Genomic DNA, 24,194 nt, shown 5'->3' with positions numbered 1-24,194 from the left:
ACAAGCTAACATCAATAATGTAAAAAGTATTATTACTGCTGGATGACACATCACAGCGTCGGAATAATGTCACACTGTTCACTTTGCTTGCTTTGGTGACAATATTGTCAGTGCATTGTGGTTCATTACTGTAATACAATATAATATTACAATTGCTTTGTATGATCGTATCAAACATTGTGATGCTCGCACGCATGCACACACAAAAACTAAGATAGGCAAGTACGATAAATAAAAGCAATAAAACAAGAGTTGAAACAAAGTCAAAGGCTTCAGTGGTACGCGTGATGACGTCAAACGTACCGTTCTGCGTCATGGTGTGTATTTTGTTTAGCAAGAGCGTTCCCTCAGTCCTCTGTTCCCTCAACTTTTACCCTAACGCTTCAGGGCCGAGCCCTTTCTTCCCACATTAAACATCATCTCTTCGTATCACAACAATGGAAGTCAAGTTCAAACATTTCCACTTTGATATTGTACTTCCTGAAAGTGAAACTCGCTCAAAGTTCTCCAAAGCAGAAAAAAAAGAAAAAAAGTAGGACTCCTGTCACGACTTTAAACCTTTTTTTCTCTCTCCTTTTCCTTTTGCATGTTTTGTTTTCAGTCAGAGAGAGAAACGCACAGCGGGGGCCCCGGCAGCGAGCATCACCACCCACCCAGCACACACATGTTGCTAAACCAAACACGCCCCAGGCTCACATTTGAATATCACACCAGCATGAACAAACACTGAACTCTGTCTCTTTCTCTCCCTCTCCTCTCGCTGACTCTAGAGAGGGAGAGTTTGTCTTCACTTTCCGCTCTTTGCTTTTCTCTGGCACTGTCTGTCTCCATCTCTCCTCTCTGTCTCAAAATGAAAATGTCTGTGATGACAGGAGAAATGCAAATATGGGACACGACTGACGAAAGATAGACTTTCCACTGTCTTTTCTAAAATGCAGTCCGTTCATGTTTTATTGTTTCCCCACTTGGCCGATGGAGAAATTGTATTCATGCGCTTCATGCACTTACTTGTCAACCAGTAGGTGTCCTGCCCTCAACAAATGAACTTAAACCCTGTACACTAGATAACCGGAGATCCTCAGGGGTCTATGCTAGGCCCCCTCCTTTTTTTTGCCTCTACACCAAATATCTTTGGCGAGAATAGCTGGTCTACAAACCCACGATATGTCAGGTTACGATGTGTTGTGAATTTGTAGATCTAGATCTCCAATTTTGCAGAATGTTCGCCCCAGAATAGGGGCGCTATAATAGGGTTCAAGTGGTTCCTGTGCTGTGAGGAAAAAAAGGTATGTGCCCAAATAAAAAAAACAATTGGCTGAGATTGACGTGTGGCTGCTGTGTGGGTTTCGAATTCTTCAGCAATCCCAGATGTCATGTTTTTCTCCACACAAACGGGGAATTCAAATTCCCTTACGATGCCATTTATAGCTGACAATCACCATGGAGCCACAATAACGAGCTGTGGATTGGCGGTAACGAGCTCAGCTGTGATATTGTAATAGCGAGAGGAATAATTTAGACTAGAAGACGTGTGTGGGCCTCTGGCAAGACAACACAGGGGGAAAAAAACATACATGGTATGCAATTGTTTCTTAGACACACTGTACACAGCAGAATCCTGTGCGTTAGTTCAATTCTTAGAGTCTACAAATGGAACCGTAAGGGTCCATTTGGTTCCATTTGTACATGCTCAGAGTTACAAATAGACACATTAGCACAGAGGATTTCACTGTGTGCAGGGATGTGCAGAGAATGTTAGAGAGGCAGGGGCTGAAATTTCTAAAAGAGCCTTTTGGTGAAAATATAGAAAATAGACGACCTCCAAGCTCACAACGCGTCACGCTGCGACGCGTTGTGAGCTTGGGGGTCAGCATAAGATGCTGTATTCAAGGTCAGGAGAGTTTGGACAAGGCAATTCTCTTGAATGCTGCCTTCAGGTATGGCACAGAAAGAGGGAATTGTCATTTCTTTCACCACAGTAAAAACTGCATTCATGGTCTGGAGATGGCACTTTTTTACAGACAGGTAAAAGGGCAGGGGCTCAAGCCCCCTCTGATGTCTATGTGTGCACGTGCCTGACTGTGTGGGTGCATGCTGTGGGTGACATGGCATCCCTGACCAACAATGTGGACGATTTCCGACCATCACCATTTTGCTCTCTAGAATGTTTTCAGAGACAGACAGTGCATAATGTGCAGGTAGTGCACATTAAGAATGCTCTTTCAGCAGAGGAGATTCAGCAGCGCACCCCGCCAGCCGTGAACACTGCGCACACCAGAGAGCATAAATTCACTTTTCATTCTGTATCTGAGAGGAGAGAGAGAAAGAGTGTCTCTCTCTCACAGCCTGCCTTCTCTCTCCTCTTTATCCGGAGAGAAGTGACCGAAAAATATCGATCGGGACTAAAGTAAGGCCGACGAATGATGAATTTGCACAGATTAAATGTGGCTGAATGAATTTGTAGGCTCGGTGAAAGATGTGGACCGTGTCAATTGCCTTTTTTTTATTGACCACAGCAGCAGCAGCGCCACAGCAGGCGTGGAACACTTATTTTTGGTTGAGGTTGGTCGGGCTCTGTCAGTTTCAAGGGCATAAAACGCTGGTATCGACAGTGGTGGAGGGTCTGTGTAGCTATATTAGTCAGTAGAGTGATCCCCTTCCAATGGCGAGGTCGTGGGTTCGATCCTCACCACCGCCAAATAGCGCTGGGACGATATGAGAATGTTATGTCACAATTATTGTGACCAAAATAATTGCGATTTACGATATTGTCGCGATAATCAAAACATGCCTAATACTCTTAAAATGCCACTTTTATTAAGCACTTGAACCCCTGCATCCATATTCCAAAAATAGCAGATCTACAAGCTTGCGACACATTGTGAGCTTGTAAAAAAGACTGCATCAAGTACGTTTACAGGTGTGTTTTACAGAGGGTTTAAGTGGATCAAAGGTGAATTGATCCAAGCTTACGACGGAGGACCATTTCGCGATGTATAAAAATCTCTGTGATACATTTTTTTTTTCATTTTTATAACGATAAACCATAATAACAACCAGTAAGACTCCCTAATCAGGAGATAAGTGACCATCCGGTCGCATAGACAAACTTTAGAAGACAATCATAGCCAATCAGGAGGTTCTATGGAAAATGGGACAGATCCATGTTGATGACATGACTTTAGAGATACTGTGTACCGCTTTGCGTGATTTTTGGGCAAAATCTGTAGGAGCAGTGTCCAAAAATGTGTTTTGCAAAAATCTGCCTTATGGTGGCACTAGGAGAGGGCCATGTGAGAAATCAGGGCTGGAGGTTATAATTTGGCAGCCAAGGAGTGTGTGTGTGCAAAGTTTGGCATGGATAGGGGTAACGATGCCGGAGATAAGAGTAGGTCCAAAAGTGTGACGTGACGTGACGGACAGACGGACGGACGGACTTACAGCCGGTGTAGCCGGTCGCAATTATCGTCCTATCCCTTCCGCCAAATAAGCAAATGGGGAGCACGTCTCATTTACTGTACAGTTTACCAGGAGAACGACTGACCTTGACAATCAGTTTAAAGTGGAACATGGAGAAGGGGACATAAGAGGGGTTGAATGTACCTATAATAATACTACATAAGCTGTTTCAAGTCTTCAGGCTTCACTGCTATTTTCCTGAAAATGTCTTGCAAATCCATTTAGACTTAGAATCCCTGTTTTGCCTTTCAAATTTGATGGCGAATGGAGCGTTTTGTGGAAAGGTAGGTTTAAACTTCATAGTCAGAGAAGGTCATAAAAATAGCAAAAATAGCTGATCTACAAGCTCAGCGTTCTGCCAATCCAATGGAAATCTACTGTCTTTCCAATGGCAGGACGTGTGAAGTCTTGAAATGGCACATCTGTAATATACCCGACCAGAGAACCTAATGGGTGTAACAGGAGGAAATAACTACATTGATAGATATTTATGGGGAATATGTTTTAGGATTCAGGGTTTCAAAGCAAGAGTAAATAGTTGGTGCCGCGTGTGCATGCGCGCGTGGGCGTGTGTGTGTACAGTGTGTGTGTGTGTGTGTGTGTGTGTGTGTGTGTGTGTGTGTGTGTGTGTGTGTGTGTGTGTGTGTGTGTGTGTGTAGGGTCATTTGTCAACTGGCTCAATGCGTGACAGTTGGCTCCGCACCGTTACCTGAAACATTAGATACTGCCTTATCAAGCTAACTTGACCTATGTAGCTATCTAGTTACTTCCTGTCTGGGAGAAAAGAGAAAAGAAAAACACAGAATGTCCTGCTTTTTTCTCTGCTTTTCGGGAGAGTCACGCTCTTATCATCGCTGTCATGCAGAAGCCTTGTATCTCCATTTTTCTTTCAACTTTTTTTCCTCCCATCTAAGACTTTATTCTATACTTTAGCTATTGAAAAATAGCAGATATACAAGCTCACAGCGTGGCACAGAGTGCCGCGCTGCAAGCTTGTAGATCTGCTATTTTTGAAAATTGGGGGGGGGGGGGTCCCCTGGAACTAAATATTTTTAGATGGGGGTCCGTGGCCAAATACATATAATTTTGGGGGTCCTTGACATGAAAAAGTTTGAGAACCACTGACAGAAACATGGGATTTTCAAAAAACCTTAGAAGGATTTAGAAGACAATTATAGAATCGGGTCAAAACATTCACAGACTTCCCCAAATTTTCAAAAATAGCCATCTCACAGATTAGCATCGTGACAATTTCTTTATGAAGGCTTGAGGTTAGTTTGATGTCCAAACATCAGAACACTGCTGGTCTGAGTTCACACGTTCCACATTTGATGAGACGCAGTACAATGAGACTGATCACATTACTGTTAAAATCTACAGCTATAATCATCAATCACAAAAGTTGTGTAACTCTTTTCATACGACAGATTATCTTGTTGTGGGAGCCTGAACAGTCTGGAACAAGGCTGTGTGTGTTTGTGTGTATGTGCTTGTGCGTGCACGTGTGTGTGTGTGTGTGTGTGTGTGTGTGTGTGTGTGTGTGTGTGTGTGTGTGTGTGTGTGTGTGTGTGTGTGTGTGTGTGTGTGTGTGTGTGTCCATTCAGTCCCATGCTCATATATCATAGAACAAAGCATTGGAAGGATGCTGACAGGAACAGAAACATTGATGTTAATGAACTATCTGTTATCCACATGACAGCATTGTCTGGCTCCAGCTTATCTGTTCCCAGTCTCTTATGTGCCGTACTGTGCGTGCGCACTGTGCGTGTGTACTGTGCGTGCGTGCGCGCATGTGTGCGCGCCATGCATGAATGTGTGCGTCTGATTAAAGGTTATGCATTTAATGTGAGCCACGATCAAGGTCAACAGCCTGTAGCGTCTTAAAGGAGTCATCCAGACCAAAACACATATAGGGTTAAATCTGTCTTTTATCATACCCCTTTATACCTGCTTTAGTTGATTTTTTTCATAGCTGCCCCTTTTGCTAGATTTCGGCTGCCCCTGTTGCTAGATTTTGCGGGCCCTCTCATAACTAACAGAGTGTATAGCCTTTATACTAGTGCGGTTATTTCTTCAGCTTCAAAGTTAGTATTTTTTTATTGGATTGTGTTTACACAACGTCCTGAGACCAACCAAACCGCTGTTTTGACCTCACAGGCACCCTTACTTGTCAAACGGCTTCTGCTCTGCACCAGAGCAGGGAGAGGAGAGGCTAGAAAGGGAGGGGAGGGAGGGGTCGGTTTGACAAGTAAGGGTGCCTGTGAGGTCAAAACAGCGGTTTGGTTGGTCTCAGGACGTTGTGTAAACACAATCCAATAAAAAAATACTAACTTTGAAGCTGAAGAAATAACCGCACTAGTATAAAGGCTATACACTCTGTTAGTTATGAGAGGGCCCGCGAAATCTAGCAACAGGGGCAGCCGAAATCTAGCAACAGGGGCAGCTATGAAAAAAATGGAATAAAGCAGGTATAAAGGGGTATGATAAAAGACAGATTTAACCCTATATGTGTTTTGGTCTGGATGACTCCTTTAATGCACACATGACATTAATGAACAAAATATGTAACGCTTGCATCTGTGTGTGTGTGTGTGTGTGTGTGTGTGTGTGTGTGTGTGTGTGTGTGTGTGTGTGTGTGTGTGTGTGTGTGTGTGTGCGTGCGTGCCTGTGTGTTTTAAGCAGTGTACTGTACAGTAACTCATGGCCCCTGTTTGATCTCACAAGGTACAACTTGTGCCAACCATTGAGAGTGAGCCAGAGTGTGTGTGTTTATGTGTGTGCGTGCATGTGTGCGTGTGTGCGTGTGTGTGTGTGTGTGCGTGCGTGCGTGCGTGCGTGCGTGTGCGTGCGTGTGTGTGTGTGTTGCCAGGCAGTTGGTCTCTCCGTCTCTCTCTCTCTCTCTAATATCTCTAAAGGCATTTCCTTGTTTGTCTTGGAAGTGAAAGAAAGAGAGAGAGAGAGGAAGGGACAGGGGCAGAAATAAGGGGACAGAGAGACAGTCGCACTTACAGGAAGTGTTGCCCCCAGCCAGACAGGAAGTTCAGCATCAGTGGAGTAGAATGGAGATGGAGAGAAAAAGAGAGAGATAGAGAGAGAGTTTGTGTGCGTCTTTGTGCACGTGCGCGCGTGTGCAAAGCATGATGTCATGATTAGTGAGGTGAAACCAGTCTGCAGCCGCATTGGCACCACATGGAACGCACACGCGCACTCGCACACGCACACACACACACACACACACACAAACAGTCACTAACTGATCACAGCTGCTGCAGTGAACAATTCTACCATTGTCACTCACAACCACTCTCTCTCTCTCTCTCCCGCGTGCGCGCACAGCGCACACACATACTTACACATGCATATCGTCATTGTCGGGTGAAAACCTTGTATGTCCAAAACCGTTGGTTTTGCATTATCATTTTAAAAATGATTTAATCTAGTGAAGACAGCCGATCTACAAGCACACAACGCCTTGCACCGCGAGGCGTTGTGTGCTTGTAGATCTGCTGTTTTCACTATTTTTGTGCGACGGCCTTGTATGATGAAGCAGGGCTTTACTTTGCGAAAGAACATACAAATTTGAAACTTGGAGATACGAGGTTTCCACCCGACAACGACGATACGTGAGCGGCGTAGAGTGTAAATTCATGTTAGACAACATTTGTTAGATGAGTAAAATTTAACGGACTGACGACACTGCATCAAGGTATCTGTGTCTGTCTGTCCTTCTGTCCTCATGTGTCTGTGTGCCTCACCCACAGTGCTTTACAATGTGCATTGCGTTCACTCAGACAGATGGCAGAGGCAGTCATGCCAGGCAGCAGCCTGCTCATCAGGAGCAGTTTACAGGTTCATTGTCTTGCTCAAGGACACCCTGACCCACACAGCCAGGAAGAAGAGCCCATGATTGAACCGGGAACTTTCCCAGACAGGGAAACTGCAGTCATGTCAGTTTGTCTTTGTCAATGTCTGTCTGTATGTCTGCGTGTTTCATATGGATCTATATTCCCTACTAGTAATGAACCACTAATAACCCAATAGTCTATGGGACCTTTCTGTTTGGATGTACAGGCCTGGGCTGTCAAGGCTTGAAAGTAATTTTATGCCACTCAGTAGGTGTTTCCGCATAACTTCCGGGTATGATGATGATGTCACGAGCATACCCTCTATACTGCGATGTAGAAATACTCTGTCATTAAAGTCCAGAATACAACATTTACTTGGGTAAAAGTACAAAAGCATTGGTATCAAAATGCACCTAAAGTCGAAAGTATACAGAATGTCCCATTTTACAGGTTTTCTAATGTATAAAATGTATTAAAATATTTTGAAATTTAAAAGCACATTGTGAAGCACTGTAACTAAAGTTTTAAAATAATTGTATTGGAGTAATAGTATAATATTTGACTGAGATGTAGTGGACTAGTAGTAAAAGTACTGAAAATTGGAAAAACTCTGGTAAAGTAAAAAACACCACACAATTGTACTTAAGTACAGTACTTGAGTAAATGTACAGTACATAGTTGCTTTGCGCCACAGTATAAGCTCACTACAAGCTCACGACGCAGCCAAATGTTCACCCCCGGAAACACTAGGGTTCATGTGGTTATAACAACATCTCTCATTAAGATAAGTCGATACGCTGCCCAGCTTCCAAAACCGCTCTAGATGAAACCATTAATCTGGTTCTTTAGAAAAAAAAAGACATGCACAGGTTTATTTAATAGAATAAATTGCTTCCATGTGGAACCATTACACGGATATAATGAGGAGGCCTTCTTTAGTATATAAATCTTCTGAAGAGAATCTATATGAATATAGTGCTTCCATTCATGGTGTCAGTGTAATCCAGGTATAAAGAGAGCAGATAAAGAGTAGGTACACATGAGCTCAGTCTGCACCCAGGAGACAGCAAAGTCCCATGTAGAGATAACGTCACGGTCGGGTAGATCAGTGGTTCTCAACCTGTGGCCACATTATTTTGGGGGGTCCCCAGATGATTAACTTAACGTGCAACATTGTTTTCTCACTCAACAGTAAACAAACCAACATAACGTTTAAGTGTATAGAGGGTATGCACATTTCTACGGTGACAATTTCAGGACTTTTTAATACCTCTATAGTGCTATATTGAGGTATACAGTAGATGTGTGTGTGTGAGAGAGAGAGAGAGAGAGAGAGAGAGAGAGAGAGAGAGAGAGAGAGAGAGAGAGAGAGAGAGAGAGAGAGAGAGAAACAAAGCTGTCCATGCATGTATCATACATAAAATGATACTCACTAATTGATACATACTGTAACTTAGTTTCTATATTGTGGAAATTACACTACTGTGCCAAAATATACAAAGACGGACAGACGGAAAGACGGACAGACGGACGGACAGACAGACGGACGGACAGACAGACAGACAGACGAACTACAGCTATGGTGATGAGGAGCCGGCCAATGAAAAGAAGCATAAAAATATAGATGTAGCCACACAGTCATAGCTCCGATGCAATGATTAATTGAATTTATGGAGTCATTTTAATGTGCATTCCATAAATGACGACATCAGAGCTAGAGGAGAGGAGAGGAGAGGAGAGGAGAGGAGAGGAGAGGAGAGGAGAGGAGAAGGGATAAATGTGAGGAACAACAGTGTCTGAAAATAAGACAAAGGAGAAACGTAAGATGATCAAGAATCAATGGCAACAGGAAGAGAGGAAAACTAGGAAAAGAAGGCGAGGGAGAGAACGGCGGTCGATGTGCGATAACATTACCGGCGGCTTCTGTGTGTTTTGCATAATTACATTCTGCTGGGTTTGGACAAATATTAGCCAATCATTATCAGCTGAGGACCTGCGCTCCGCACCGCAAACTGCTGTATTGACACTCGTTTCTGTTTGACAAACCTGTCAATAGAGTCATTAAGAACGATGAATATTAGATGGATATTTATGTAGCGACTTCTCACTGATGATGAGAAACTCGGGAGACACGGGTTTACACACAGTGAAATCCTCAGTGGTTCTTTATAAATGTTTAACTCTGAGAGTGTGAACAATTGAACCAATTGTATGCGTTGTGGACGGTTCCAAAAGGAACCAAATGGTCCATCCTTTACACTCTCCGAGTTCATTTAATTGTGTACCTACGCTATGTCGATTGGTGGATGGTCAGAATTAAGTGTAATGCTTTTACACCAGTGGTTTTCAACCCTTTTCACATCAAGGTCCATTATTTATTTGGCAATTGAGCCACAGACCACCTTTTGATGACATTTATCCTCTCAGACCCAAAACATGGGTATGAGATATTTTGTGTAGACGTCTTGTAAATTAAGTAATTTTACTCTTGAGAGCGTAAAGTGAAACCCAATGGATCCAGTAAGGGTCCATTGGGTTTCATTTTACACTGATGAGGGGTTCAGCACTTTGGGAGAAGGATAGATGTAACCGCCAGGCAAGGGGAGAAGAGGAAGTCCAAAGAGGAGGTTAATGGATGCGGTGAGGGAGAGGGCCACTCGCAGGTGGCAGGAGTCACGGAGGAAGACGCAGAAAACACAGAACCGCGTGGAATTATAAATAGATGATCCGCTGTGGCCTCCCATGATGAGAATCAGCCGAAATAAATATTCATTTTACACAGTTTACCCCTGAGGGTGAATGTGACAAACGTCACTGTCAGCGGTATGATACAATACCGTGAAAGTGTCCCAAAAAGAGGGATAGTAAAATGTGTTATATATCTCTGGAAAAAGAAACAGTGGTCAAAGCAGGTGAAACAGTTAATTCTGCAGTTCTTATTAGGGGAGCGACGGTTAAAGGTGCTTCTCCATTGTTTGGTAAATTAATTATGAATAATTGATGAGAACATAATCAGCTCCGTTCTCAGTCACGTCCGCATTCCTTCGTCAGTCATGTGACTCGGACTTGAACGCAGAGAAATGGAGTGTGTTGGCGGTAACCGAGTGAGGCCAATTAAGGGGTCCTTACAAAGCAGCAGTATATCGTCGTTGTTGGTTGAAAACCTTGTATGTCCAAAAGCATTCGTTTTTGTATTTATCATTAAAAAACGAACCAAACTAGTGAAAACAGCCGATCTACAAGCACACAACGCCTCGCTACAAGCACACAACGCCTCGCGGTGCGAGGCGTTGTGTGCTTGTAGATCTGCTCTTTTCACTTGTTTCGTGTGACGGCCTTTACTTCGTGAAAAAACGTACAATGTGAAACTTGGAGATACAAGGTTTCTGCCCGACAGTGACGATATGTCACGAGCCGGGAGTGAGAATGTGTTGACCAACAGCTAGATTGTGAGATTATTGGAAGACTCACAGCATCTTATGAACTTTATTTCACTTCCTCTCCTGATGGTACTGTACAGTACAGTACCGTACACACACACACACACGCACTCTCACACACGTTATCAGAAACTGCATGCTGGCGGAGACAGAAAAAGACACATTCTCACTCAACTATGAACTCACTTTATCTCCATTATATCTCTCTCCCCACCCTCTTTCGTCCTCCTTTTCCTCTCTCTCTCTCTCTCTCTCTCTCTTAGGGACGTGCAGAGAATGATAGAAAGGCAGGGGCTGAAATCTCTAAAAGGGCCTTTTGGTGAAAACATTGAAAATAGCAGACCTCCAAGCTCACAACGCATCACGCTGTGAGCTTGGAGGTCGGCTATTTTCGATGCTTGATTCGACATAAGATGCTGCATTCAAGTTCAGGATGCTGTCTTCAGGTATGGCATGGAAAGAGGGCATTTGCATTTCTTTCACCGTAGCAAAAACTGCATTATTCATGGTCGGGAGAAGACACTTTTTTACAGACGGATAAAAGGGCAGGGGCTCGAGCCCCCTTTGATGTCTATGTGTGCACGTGCCTTGTCTCGCTCTCTCTCTCTCTCTCTCTCTCTCTCTCTCTCTGGTCATTCAATTCAATCAGGCAGCTGAGAGAGACAGATGAGATGAAAGCTGTGACCTCTACTCATGAGCAGCCATCCAACACATACACTCTCTCACACACACACACACACACACACACACACACACACACACACACACACACACACACACACACACACACACACACACACACACACACACACACACACACACACACACACACACACACACACACACACACACACACACACACACACACACACACACGCAGGGGCGGCCCCATTAGAGGAAATGACATCATCATCAGCGGCGGGGTGGAGAGGTCAAGGCTGGCCCTGCCTCATCACCTCAGACATGATTACCCCAGCGACACGCACTGCACACACCTTGAGGGATCGCCATGACGATGGTGACTACATATAGACCACCCCCTACGCACACACACACACACACACACACACACACACACACACACACACGTGTGTGCGCGCACACACACAGGTTGATAGTGCAGTCAATTACTGATAGATCAATGGCTTACGTTACCTGATGCTCCATTAGTGACACTGAATATAGCAGACCTGTGTGTAACTGCAACACACTACACACATAAGATACAATGTGACGTGGTGTGGGTGAGAGAGAGAGAGAGAGAGAGAGAGAGAGAGAGAGAGAGAGATGTGATTGGAGAAGGCTATCAAATGGAACCCAACCACCTTAAAAACCATTGTACTGTATATATCCCTGCTCTGCCTGCACGTAACCTTGATGCATGAAAACTGTTACACTCTTTTCACCTGTATATATTTTGTTCCGATTGTATTGTATTGTATTGTATACACTTCTGCTTTGGCAGGTTGTGTTTAAGAACGGTTCTCGTCTTGGTAAGCAACAATTGTTGCAAGACGCCATATAAATTGAGCGTAAAGATCGATACAAAAATGATCAGCATACGCGAGACAAGAAAAGAACAATTTTCTAGTACAACGTGCAAGGCAGACTAAAACCTTAACGTTCCAGTCCAATCGAGCCGCGTATGATTCCTGTATGAACTTGACTCAACCTTGCCATAATGGCTGTACTGTCGTCCCATAGGTTAATGCACACATGTCCTGTGGCGAGATAGAGATGGAGTGAACATGATTTACTACCAGACAGCACGTGCACTCATACCACACACGCACACACATGCACGCACGTGCGCGCGCACACACACACACACACACACACACACACACACACACACACACACACACACACACACACACACACACACACACACACACACACACACACACACACACACACACACACACACACACACACACACACACACACACACACACAGTCATTCAAATAGTGATTGAACACATCCTTCAAATAGAATGACTCGTGCATGTCTGCACGCTTCATTACAACAGTGGTTCTCAACCTGTGGGTCGGGACCCCCAGATGATTAACTCAATGTGCAACATTGTTTTCTCACTCAACAGTAAACAAACAAACTTGAGGTTTAAGTGTATAGAGGGTATCTGCACATTTCTAAAGTGACAATTTAAGGACTTTTTAATACCTCTAAAATGACAAATTAAACATTGGCCAAATTGTCAAATGTTCGATGTGGAAATTGCCGATCTACATGTTCACAACGCCTCGCAACAAGGCGTTGTGAGCATGTAGATCTGCTATTTTCACAATAGAACCGTGTTATACAAAATGTAATTCCTCAACTCAGTGCTCGTCAGGGTGGGGTGGGGGGGCCCCCGTTACAATTATTTTGGGGGGTCACAGACTGAAAAGGTTGAGAACCACTGCATTACAACAACCATCACATACCCTACCATAACACCCTCCTCTCCTCTCCTCTGATAAAGAGACACAATATTTTACTCCATTGAACCATGATGCTAAGAAAACGACCACACACACACACACACACACACACACACACACACACACACACACACACACACACACACACACACACACACACACACACACACACACACACACACACACACACACACACACACACACACACACACACACACAGGCAGTGGTGTGAGTATGGATTTCCATTCAACCTCGACGGCGAGGTTTTTGAATCATTTCTTTTTAAATAGCATTTCTCTTTCCTCCAGTCCTACGTGAAGTGATGTGTGAGCGTACGGCTCGTTAGGGAAGTGAGCCTCTGAATGGATTGTGGGAGTTGGAGTTTGCCGGGGTGCGGCAGAGAGCCGCCGGGTCCTTTTAGCCCGGCATGACCCCTGATCAATAGAGACCTGGCATGAGCTGTACTGTAGTACACTACTAACTACTGTACACACTCTACTGTACATGCACTGTACTGTAGTACACTACTAACTACTGTACACACTGTACTGTACATGCACTGTACTGTACTGTAGTACACTACTAACTACTGTACATGTCAAACTGTACTGTAGTACACTACTAACTACTGTACACTGTACTGTAGTACTGTACACTACTAACTACTGTACACACTGTATAGTATGTTACAATGAACTAAGGACATTTACTCAAGTACTGTACTTAAATACAATTTTGAGGTACCTTTACTTTACAGGATTTTTTTAAATACTTTTACTTCTACTACTTTTTCCACCACTGTCTCCTCCTCTCCTCTACTGTACACTGCGCTCCTGTACTCTCCACTGCTCTCTCCTCACCCCTAACCTCTCCTCTCCTCACTCACACTGAAGCCTGATTTATACTTCATCGTGCGACGGCGTCATGCACCAAGTTGTACGGGATGCTCTCTTATTTAGAGCCCTCTGTCTGTCTCTCCCTCCCTCCCTCTCTCTCTCTCTCTCCCTCTCTCTCTCTCTCTCTCATTCTCACTCTTTGTCAGGACTATAGATTGTTGAGACAGACAGGAAAGGCTGTGTGGCTTGGCAGCATTGTGTGTGTGTGTGTGTGTGTGTGTGTGTGTGTGTGTGTGTGTGTGTGTGTGTGTGCGTGCGTGCGTGCGTGCGTGCGTGCGTGCGTGCGTGCGTGCGTGCGTGCGTGCGTGCGTGCGTGCGTGCGTGTGGACACTATTGAGCAATATAACAGAAGACAGGGAAAGTCCACAAAGCTCTGGAGGAGGATAGACCACAAACACAGACACAGACACGCACACGCACACGCACACACACACACACACACACACACACACTCACACTCACACACACACATCATCACATTACACACGTACGCACACAAACACTCAACACGTGTAATGCGCAAAGCAGACACCTGAGTTCCTACTTCACACAAGTCATCTTAACTGTGTGACTCGCTGGTTTCAAAGAGCCTCCTGTGGCGATAAACATGTACAACAACTTTTTACAAAGTGACCTCCACAGTGAGACGGTGTGTGTGTGTGTGTGTGTGTGTGTGCGTGTGTGCACGTGTGCACGCGCACACCCGATCAGCTGTGAGCACCAACCCGTGCGTGCGCCTCAGCCTGCCAGTACCACGCTGCTGTCTGCATCTGCTGTATCAAGCCAAACCGCGCGTGAGAAAAGATGCGAAAAGTCAAATGGATTAAATCGCCACGGGAGATAGAAATCACACCGTATCTGTCAGCGCGGCGGTACAGTTGGCGGTGTACTGTAGCGTCGTCGCTGGGCGGTGAAAAGCATGAAAACAAAAAGGCAACAGGGTGGCGGCTGCCTCCGTGGCTCCAGACACAGGAAGTAGACGGGAAGCGGCTGTGAAAAGGCCCGCCGGCCCAGCGCGACGACCTTCACAACACTGCCACCAATGCCCCGCAGGACGACGGCGGAACAGCGGGCAGCGAGGCGAGCGTCGTTGCGCACGTCTCATCTCTCTGCTGAGATAGCGAGCCGAGCACGCACGCACGCGCTCACTTACGCATGCATGCACACCCTCTAGCACAAAGTAAAACGCCTCAGATGCTCAACTTCTCTTCATATTTTTTTATCTCCCTCTCTGTCTCATTATAAATATTCAGATAGAGTTTCTGCCTCTGCCTGCGTGCGTGTGTGTCTGTGTGTGTGTGTGTGTGTCTGTATGTGTGTGTGTGTGTGTGCGTGCGTGCGTGCGCGTGTCCTACCGCACGGCAGGACACTACCCACCATCTTGCTCCGGCACAAATTACCTCATTAAATTTCATTGCATTAAAAGGCACTTTTATGAATTTAGCATCGTCCCTGGCCCATTGTTCGCCTGCAAATGAGATTAAAGTAACATTTGCCTTTTTTTTTCTCCTCTCCTGTCTGCCCGCCGTGCTTTCAATTATATTTACTTTAATGAGCACTAGGCCAGGAAGAAAGGCTCGTCCTACTGTACTCAGTAATAATCCTGAGTGTTTCTTTTATCTCTGGGAGTGTTCAAATGGACCCGTACGGGTCCATTTGAACGCTCTCAAGACGTCATCGTCAGGCAGAAACCTCATATCTCCAAGTTTCTTTTTTTCTCGAAGTAAAGCCCTGCTTCATCAGACAATGCTGTCGCACAGATTTGGTGAAAACAGCCGATCTACAAGCACACAACGCATCGCACCGCGAGGCTTGTAGATCGGCTGTTTTCACTAGTTTAGTTCCAAGGTTTCCACCCGACAACGACGAAGAGTTAAAAGAACACTGAGGAGTTTAGCAGCGTAACTTCTGGAGCTAACCATTTCGCGGAGGGAATTCAGAGGTGCTGTCACAGCGATGTATTTCTCTGCATGTCTGCCACGTGTGTCTGTGTGTGTGTTTAAGTGTGTCAGGTGATGCTTACCTCATGAAAACAGATATATACACATATACACACACACGTACGCAAACACAAACTTTCACACGTGCACACGTCTCGCCACACACAATACATAATGAGCCGGCGATCAATGAGCGTACGTTGCCGGGCAACAGATACCAGTCAGGGCCGAAGGAGGAGAGGAGGAAAAGAAGAAAAGAAAAAAGAAAAAAGAAAAGAAAAGCGCAGACTTTTTGAGGGGCAACGCTGTTGGATTCTGGGAAGTGAAAAGTGAATTATCGGGGGGGTTTAAGAGAAACGTAGCTGCTCAATGGGTCTGACTCAACCTGACTCCACTATTATGACATCACCCGACACTACAAGCCTGCCTGTGTGTTGTGTGTGTGTGTGCATGTGTGTGCTCGCGCGCGCGGAGAGGCTCGTTGACTGATTTACATGTGAAAAACACATGCACACAATACAGTTCCTTGACCCTCTCCAAGAGATGAATGCAGACGGCCGCGTACACACACACACACACACACACAGCGAAGAGGGGGGGAGAGAGATGGAAAGGGGGGGCAGGGGGCTAAAGAAAGAAGGCACCAGTAGGGACCACCCCTGGTAAACCCGGTGAGCCAGCACCCCCCCTCCCCCCCACAACCCCCCGGTGCCACCGTAGAATTCCAATTTGTCGAGTGTTTGTTGTCACCAGCGGAGCTGCCATCAGCCACCAGCCAGGCTGTTGTTTCAACTATTTCACTCTGTTCTCTGTGAATCTCAACTCATCTGTATTCATACGGGGAGCGGACCGCTCTCACAGCCAAACCACCAAAACACCTCCATGCTCTGGCCCCGAAAATAGCCGATATACAAGCTCACAGCGCGTCGCGGAAGCGACGCGCTGTGAGCTTGTATGTCGGCTATTTTCACGCTGTGCGCGGCGCGGTTGTGCGACAGAGCATAAAGCGGGCATCAATGTTCTCTTCTTTAGAGCCCTCTCTCTCTCTCTCTCTCTCTGCGGGCATTCTCTCCTTCTTCTGTTTCGGTTCTCCACGCCTCCTCCCCTCTCTTTTCTTCACCTCCCTCCCCTCTTCCTCCTCCTCCCTCCCTTTTCCCGTGCTCCGTCCTCCGTCTGTCCTCCTGGCTCCTCCCGCTCCTGCCATTCCCGTCCTCCACGGTTCACATTCAGACAATCCGGAGGGATAATAGAAGGCAGTGATAAGTGTCACCCCGTCGCTCCACATGGAGAGGCCGGGGCTATTTGAGGGTGTGCGTGTGCGTGTGCATGTGCATGTGCATGTGCATGTGTGCGTCCATGTGCGTGTGCGTGTGCGTGTGGAGTATGGAAGTGAAGGTGGGAGCTCTCAGAGATTGCTAAGACTGATATAAAAAACATGTGGTCATATTTAACCTATATTTTTTACTGTATTCATGGCCTCACAAATCTGTCAGAAGAAGACACGACTTAAAGCTGCAATTTTGGGTAATGTCCATGTGCTCTACCAACAGAGAGAGAGAGAGAGAGAGAGAGAGAGAGAGAGAGAGAGAGAGAATGGCAGCTTTGTAACACTCGGAATTTAAGTATGCCTGGTTGTCAGGTAGGTGGTGACCCAGGTGAAGTTAGCCACACCCACAGTGTTGGGTGAATGGTAAAAGGGGAGGGGATGCGTTTATGATGTCATTTAATCTGTGTTTTTCGATCGGCCTTTTGACTCAAGGCTTTCAGTTTTCAGGAAGTAACCAAAAATACACAGGGAAGACAAATCTGCACATTATATCCACACCTGGGGGTCTATTAGAGTAATGTTAACCCCATAGACACATACACCTCTTTAAATCAGGCTGAACACACTTGAACCCACAGGACAGTACATTACATACAGTAGTACAGTATAACGCATGAGGTAGTGTTTTTACATGAACCACAATGCCTAGCAACAATAGCCTCCGTAGCAGCTTCCTGGTTAGAATTACATTAAGAATGCACTGCAAGGATGCATGTTCTTCACAAAAGCAAAAAACTACAAAGCTACAGTGATCATCTAACCACAAATCCATCTTATTCTGTAGTTTTATTCAAAGTCAGTCAGACAGACAGACAGACAGACAGTCAGTCAGTCAGTCAGTCAGTCAGACAGACAGACAGACAGACAGACAGACAGACAGACAGACAGACAGACAGACAGACAGACAGACAGACAGACAGACAGACAGACAGACAATAAACATCAAATGTCTTGTTCACACCACCTATGAAAAATGTTTCTGCAGCATAATTTTATAAATATGTACTGGGGGTCCCTGGGTCATCTCTCTCTCTCATCTAGGGGGTCCTTGGCCTGAAAAGCATTGAAGAACCTTGCTTTAAGGAACACAGTGGCAGAAAGAGGAACACATTGGGGATGAGAGAGAGAGAGAGAGAGAGAGAGAGAGAGAGAGAGAGAGAGAGAGAGAGAGAGAAAGAGAGAGAGAGAGAGAGAGAAGGATGGGTGAGGGGAAGGATGGAACAGATGAGCAGGATGGAGGGATGAAAGGAAAGGATGGAGACACGGGTGAAAGACTAGAGAAGAACAAGAGCAAGGACAGAGAGAGGGAGGAGAGGAGAGAGAGAGAGAGAGAGAGAGAGAGAGGTGTACAGATGGAGAGATTAGGCCAAAGATGTAGGGAACCCCAGGAGACGGATGGAGGGATGACGGGGTGAAAGGAGGGGTAGCGGAGAGAGGTGTGAAGACACAGATGGAGGTTAGGAAGGAAGGGGGGATGAGGAGAGGAAAGGAGTGACAAAGGAGTGAAAGTGTGTGTGTGTGTGTGGGGGGGGGGGTGGAAGGAGGGATTAGGAGGACGGAGAGATGGAGTAGAGGTGAAAAGATAACGAGATGAGGCGAAGTGAAGGATAGAGGGATCAGGAGTGGAGGAGATGAGAGGGGTATAGGGAGGTGAAAGAGGGATGAAGGAGGGATGTGAGGGAGAGAGAGAGAGAGAGAGAGAGAGAGAGAGAGAGAGAGAGAGAGAGAGAGAGAGATGAGGAGGTGCAACCAGCGGGAGGTAAAGAGGGGCTTCTGATTAGCTTAATCCTGACGGGACCCCCTCATAGGAGATTAGTGGTCGCGTGTGCACACACACACGCGGACGCATGCACACGCGGACACACACACACGCTCGTGCGCACACACACCTTATGTTGCCCCAAAATATGTGGGTTTCTCCTGCATCCTATATACTACTACCTAGTGAACTGGGACAAGCACTGCCTGGAGGGAACACTCTGATGGGACAAGGTGGGGTGACAGGGGACAGGACAGGTTGTGGGGTAGAAGGGGCAGGTTGTGGGGTAGAGAATTGCCCTCTCTGAGAATTGACTTGATTATGCTTAGTTCAGTGCGGTATCAAGTACCGAAAATAGCCTACCTCCAAGCTCACAAAGCGTCGCGCTGCAACGCATTGTGAGCTTGGAGGTCTGCTATTTTCGATATTTCCACCAAAAGGCCCTTATAGAAACTTCAGCCCCTGCCTCTCTAACATTCTCTGCACGTCCTTGACGGTACATGTTTGAAAGACATTGGACAGGTTTCGGAGATAGGGTACACATTTGAAAAGACGGTTTGGAAGACGTTGGCCATGTTGGGTGGAGAGGGTACTGAAGACAAGGGGACAGGTTTGGAGGACAGGGGCCGTGTTGGGTAGAGAGGGTACTGAAGACAAGGGGACAAGTTTGGAGGACGGGGGCCGTGTTGGGTGGATAGGGTGCTGAAGACAAGGGGACAAGTTTGGAAGACGGGGGCCGTGGTGGGTAGAGAGGGTACTGAAGACAAGGGGACAGGTTTGGAAGACAGCAGGAGAGCGATGTTCCCGCCTTTATTTACAGTAGGAACCATTTTTCATCCACAGATGCCGTGTTGTTCAGGTGTTCTGGGTCAGCGCTCTCCAGCACAGAGAAGACATTCATCTTCTGTCCATGACACTGTGCTTCAGATGCATTACCATTCTAACCACTGAACCACATACTCACTGAACCATGTAATCACTGAAGCACTTAACAACTTAACCACTTAAAAGGATCTATAGTGAAAGTGGTTAAAATATAGGTATATTCGTCATATTTCTATTTTTCAGGTTGAAACCGATTAAAATAATTACGGTTTAGGGTATAGAATTTGACTGTATTGGGAATGTACAGTACTGTACAGTACTTACATGTATTGTAAACAATGTCGTATAGTTGTATGTATTGCAATTAATAATGTGTGGTGAACACAAAATCTCTCAAAAGTACACCTGGATTTACACCAATGTTAGCCCGCTTGGTCAGACTATATACTAATGCAGCTAACTAACTGCAGTATAGCATCCCCACCTTGTTTTAACATGGGTGGATTGTTTAGCTGTGCTAGGCTACACCAATGTGCCTCTGCACACCGTTTGGGAATCACTGGTCTATAAGATGTGTCTGCTATGGGTCTCTGTATGCTGTGAGTACACACACTGTCAGAGCTGGTATATGGACTAACTTCACATCTGCTATAACATTTTTCAATACAACCATAAGGTGCCCTACACACTACAGGCGGGGCTGCCGCTAGGATCAGCGGTGGCCGCGCCGCGGTGAGACACAAACACACTTGCTCAGTGAGTAAACGCCATGCGGTATTTCACAAAGATGAACACAATCCATCTCTCACCGCCCGCGTACGCATGCACAAACGAGCACGCTCGCGGGGGATTTCGAGAGCGTCCGCTCTCCTCGCCGCCCCCAAACTGCGCTGCGCGGCTGAAAAAGCCGCCCGCCTCCCATTGAAAATGAATTGCAAGGAGGCGGTGACCGCGGCTAGTGTGGAAGCCCCTTAACTCTGAGAGAGTACAAATGGAACCGAATATGTGGATGCAGTTGTACACTCTCAGAGTTACAGACCTGTAAGGGTCCATTTGGAACCCCCTCAAGTGACCTAGAGAAGCACTACAAAAATGTGTGCACTACCATATTGTCACTGTTGGGCAGAAACCTTGTATCTCCAAGTTTCAAATTTGTACATTTTTTTCGCAAAGTAAAGCACTGCTTCATCATACAAGGCCATTGCACAAAAGTAGTGAAAGCAGCTAATCTACAAGCACACAACGCCTCGCGGCGGCTGTACTCACTAGTTTAAATCATTTTAAAAATGATAAGTACAAAACAAACGGTTTGGGACATACAAGGTTTCCATCCGACAACGACGACATTTATGATTGAAAATGTGTTTAACAAACATTTTAATGAAGGCCAAAATTATATTGAATTTGTCAAATACGGTAATCTTTAAGGGAACGGTTCAGAAATTGTTTCGAGAATCGTTAGGGAACTGGAATCGTTAAGAAATAGTTCAATGATGTTCCTGCACTGAGCCAAACCCAAGCTGGCAGTATGTGTAATAAACTATCTAGTTCACCAATCAGTGAGCCTTTCATGAGGCACACACCTATATTCTCTGTGTGTCACAAGGGTTTTGTTGGAAGCGAGCATTTATCGATTTATCCATTGTCATAGGTGGGACAGAAATGCATAAAAAACCATGCTAAAATATGTTTTTCAGCTTGAGAGATTCATACCAAAGTGAAACAGACAAGCATAGCATGTAGAGTGCGGGTTCGTGTGGTTTTGGAGACGACTATCTGGATGCGCCTCCGTCGACTTAAATGACAATTACGGTTTACAATTTATCAGAGCGACTTGCGAGAGCGAGATCAGCGTAAGCATGAACCCTATTCACCAAACGACAGGGTAAGTAGTCACAAAAGGAGAGGGCAAAGAGAACAATGTAGTGCTTCAAAGGAGCTTGGATACAAAGTAAACATCAAACCTAGCATCTTTCTAAACAACATGATATCTGACAATATTTTTAAGTTAATGGTGTGTAACTGTTTCAATCAAACAAATCATATCTTTGGTCTGGTAGTGCCAAGTTTGTTTTGGTGATTTCAGCACCATCTGGTGGACAATTTAGCAGACAGTGTGACACACATGCGAATGCATGCACCCACCCACCCACCCACGCACGCACACACATTAAAGTGCTTATATACTAGTCCGAGGAGTAGCCTACATTTGTTGCGTGTATACTCTTTGGAGCTGCACCAAAATGGTGATGACGTCAGCACCTGGCCACACCCATTATGACGTCACAATATTGTCCCCTGACTATTTAACCCCTGCCAGACAAAAAGGTCACGCCCACTTACCTGAAAAGTAAATTGTGATGGGTAACATTTTAATTACCGTTTATTTTAACAGATTGTTTACTTAGCTTGCAAATTCTGGGGCTATGCAATATGGACATACCTCAGTATTTATGCCAAATATCTCAATAGCTATGCAGTTTACATTTTAAGCATTTAGCAGACGCACTTAAGCCAGAGCAACTTACAATAAGCAAAGTAATACATCAGTACATCAACATCAATACATCGAATGCAATGGCTAATCTCAGAAAAACATAGGGGCATCCAATCCTCCACCCTAAGCCTCTATATGCAGCCGGTGTGATCATGTCTCCTCCCACCTCCACGGACTGGTACTCCCACAAGGCGCTGGGCGGTGGGCTCTTCTGCATCCAGGAGCGCTTCTATCAGTCGGAGAACCGTGCCAACATCTGGCTGCTGCGCGGCAGCCACCAGGACGTGGTGATCGACACGGGCCTGGGTCTGCGGAGCCTGCCGGACTACATCGCTGACCAGGGGCTGCTGGGCACCGGCGGCAGCGGCAAGAACCCGCTGCTGGCCGTGGCCACCCACGCCCACTTCGACCACTCGGGCGGTCTCCACCAGTTCTCGCAGGTGGGTGTGCACGGCGCCGAGGTGGACGCCCTGGCCAACGGCGACAACTTCGAGACGGTCACCTGGCTGAGCGACAGGGAGATCGTGGAGCCGCCGTCACCCGGCTGGAGGGCGAGGCAATACAAGGTCAAGGCTGTGCGGCCCACTCTCATCCTGCAGGAAGGTGACGTGATCAACCTGGGCGACAGGCAGCTGACGGTGCTCCACACGCCCGGCCACTCGCGGGGCAGCATCTGCCTCCACGACCGCGACAACAAGCTGCTGTTCAGCGGTGACACGGTGTACGACGGAGCCATGATCGACTGGCTGCCCTACAGCTGCGTCCGCGACTACGTCAGCAGCTGCGAGCGCCTGGTGGGCCTGGTGGACAGCGAGCAGGTGGACCAGGTGCTCCCCGGCCACTTCGACACCTTCGGGGCAAAGCGCCTCCGTCGGCTGGCCTCCGCCTACATCAGCAGGGCCAGGACCTGCCCCGCCAAGTTCTCCACATTCGCCTGGAGGACTTTAGCCTCAGTGGTGCTCAGGGCCACCAACCCACGGAGCACCTGTTAGTGCCGAGGAAGAAGACCCACAGACATCTTTTGTTGTGTTTATAACAAACTAAAGACGGTGGCTTCCCCACTCAAATGCATTTGCCCGTCGTGGAACCTGAAAGCAAATTCCACCTGTCCGTACGTTGTACGGGCAGTTGGGCAACCATTAGTGTCAACTGTCAACCCCTGACAGGATCTCCTGGACCTGGTCAGTAGCCTGGCAGCCACATTCTGGACTAGTTGTAGACGGTACATAGATGTTTTAGAGAGACAAGTGAAAAGAGAGTTACAATAGTCCCAGAATGATGACACAAACGCATGAATGATCATTTCTTGGGTGAGAAACAAAAGATCTTCATTTAGTAAAGGTTTCTGAGGTGAAAAGCATGGCCTGATCCAGTATGATGTCAAGGTCTCTAAGATTTGAAGATACATTAGGGCTTAATGGATATTATAAAAGTACAATTCCTCCTCCAGTGTTCCTCTGGGCAATACACTTAGCCTGGAGAATCCGTGTGTGTGCGCGCGCGCGTGCGTGCGTGTGTGTGTGTGTGTGTGTGCGTGCGCGCATGTGCGTGCGCAAGTGAGGGTGCGGCTGTGCTCTAATCCTCCTGCACATGGCTAGAGGCTAATCACATTAGCAACAAACTGGATCAGTTCACATCCGCCGCCAAAAACACACAAACACACACACACACACACACACACACACACACACACACACACACACACACACACACACACACACACACACACACACACACACACACACACACACAGTGGACAAACAG

At 46.3% G+C, this 24,194-nt stretch overlaps 2 protein-coding genes across 2 annotated transcripts in view; one reads left to right on the top strand and one right to left on the bottom strand.

Annotated features, from left to right (window-relative positions):
- Window positions 1-24,194, bottom strand: part of LOC308290942 (plexin-A1-like) — a gene marked incomplete at its 5' end in the record, with an annotated part of 341,256 nt that overhangs the window by 254,003 nt on the left and 63,059 nt on the right. The window lies entirely within an intron of this gene.
- LOC308291770 (acyl-coenzyme A thioesterase MBLAC2-like) lies at window positions 22,583-23,422 on the top strand (the record flags this gene model as incomplete). The annotated part of the gene is made up of 1 exon (XM_080733898.1): window positions 22,583-23,422. One exon carries the CDS (start codon window positions 22,583-22,585, stop codon window positions 23,420-23,422), a length of 840 nt encoding a protein of 279 aa, XP_080590024.1.

Source organism: Nannobrachium achirus (assembly GCF_963921795.1).
Source record: "Nannobrachium achirus genome assembly, chromosome: 9".
Taxonomy (NCBI): Eukaryota; Metazoa; Chordata; class Actinopteri; order Myctophiformes; family Myctophidae; genus Nannobrachium; species Nannobrachium achirus.
This window is presented reverse-complemented; position numbering and strand designations above follow the sequence as displayed.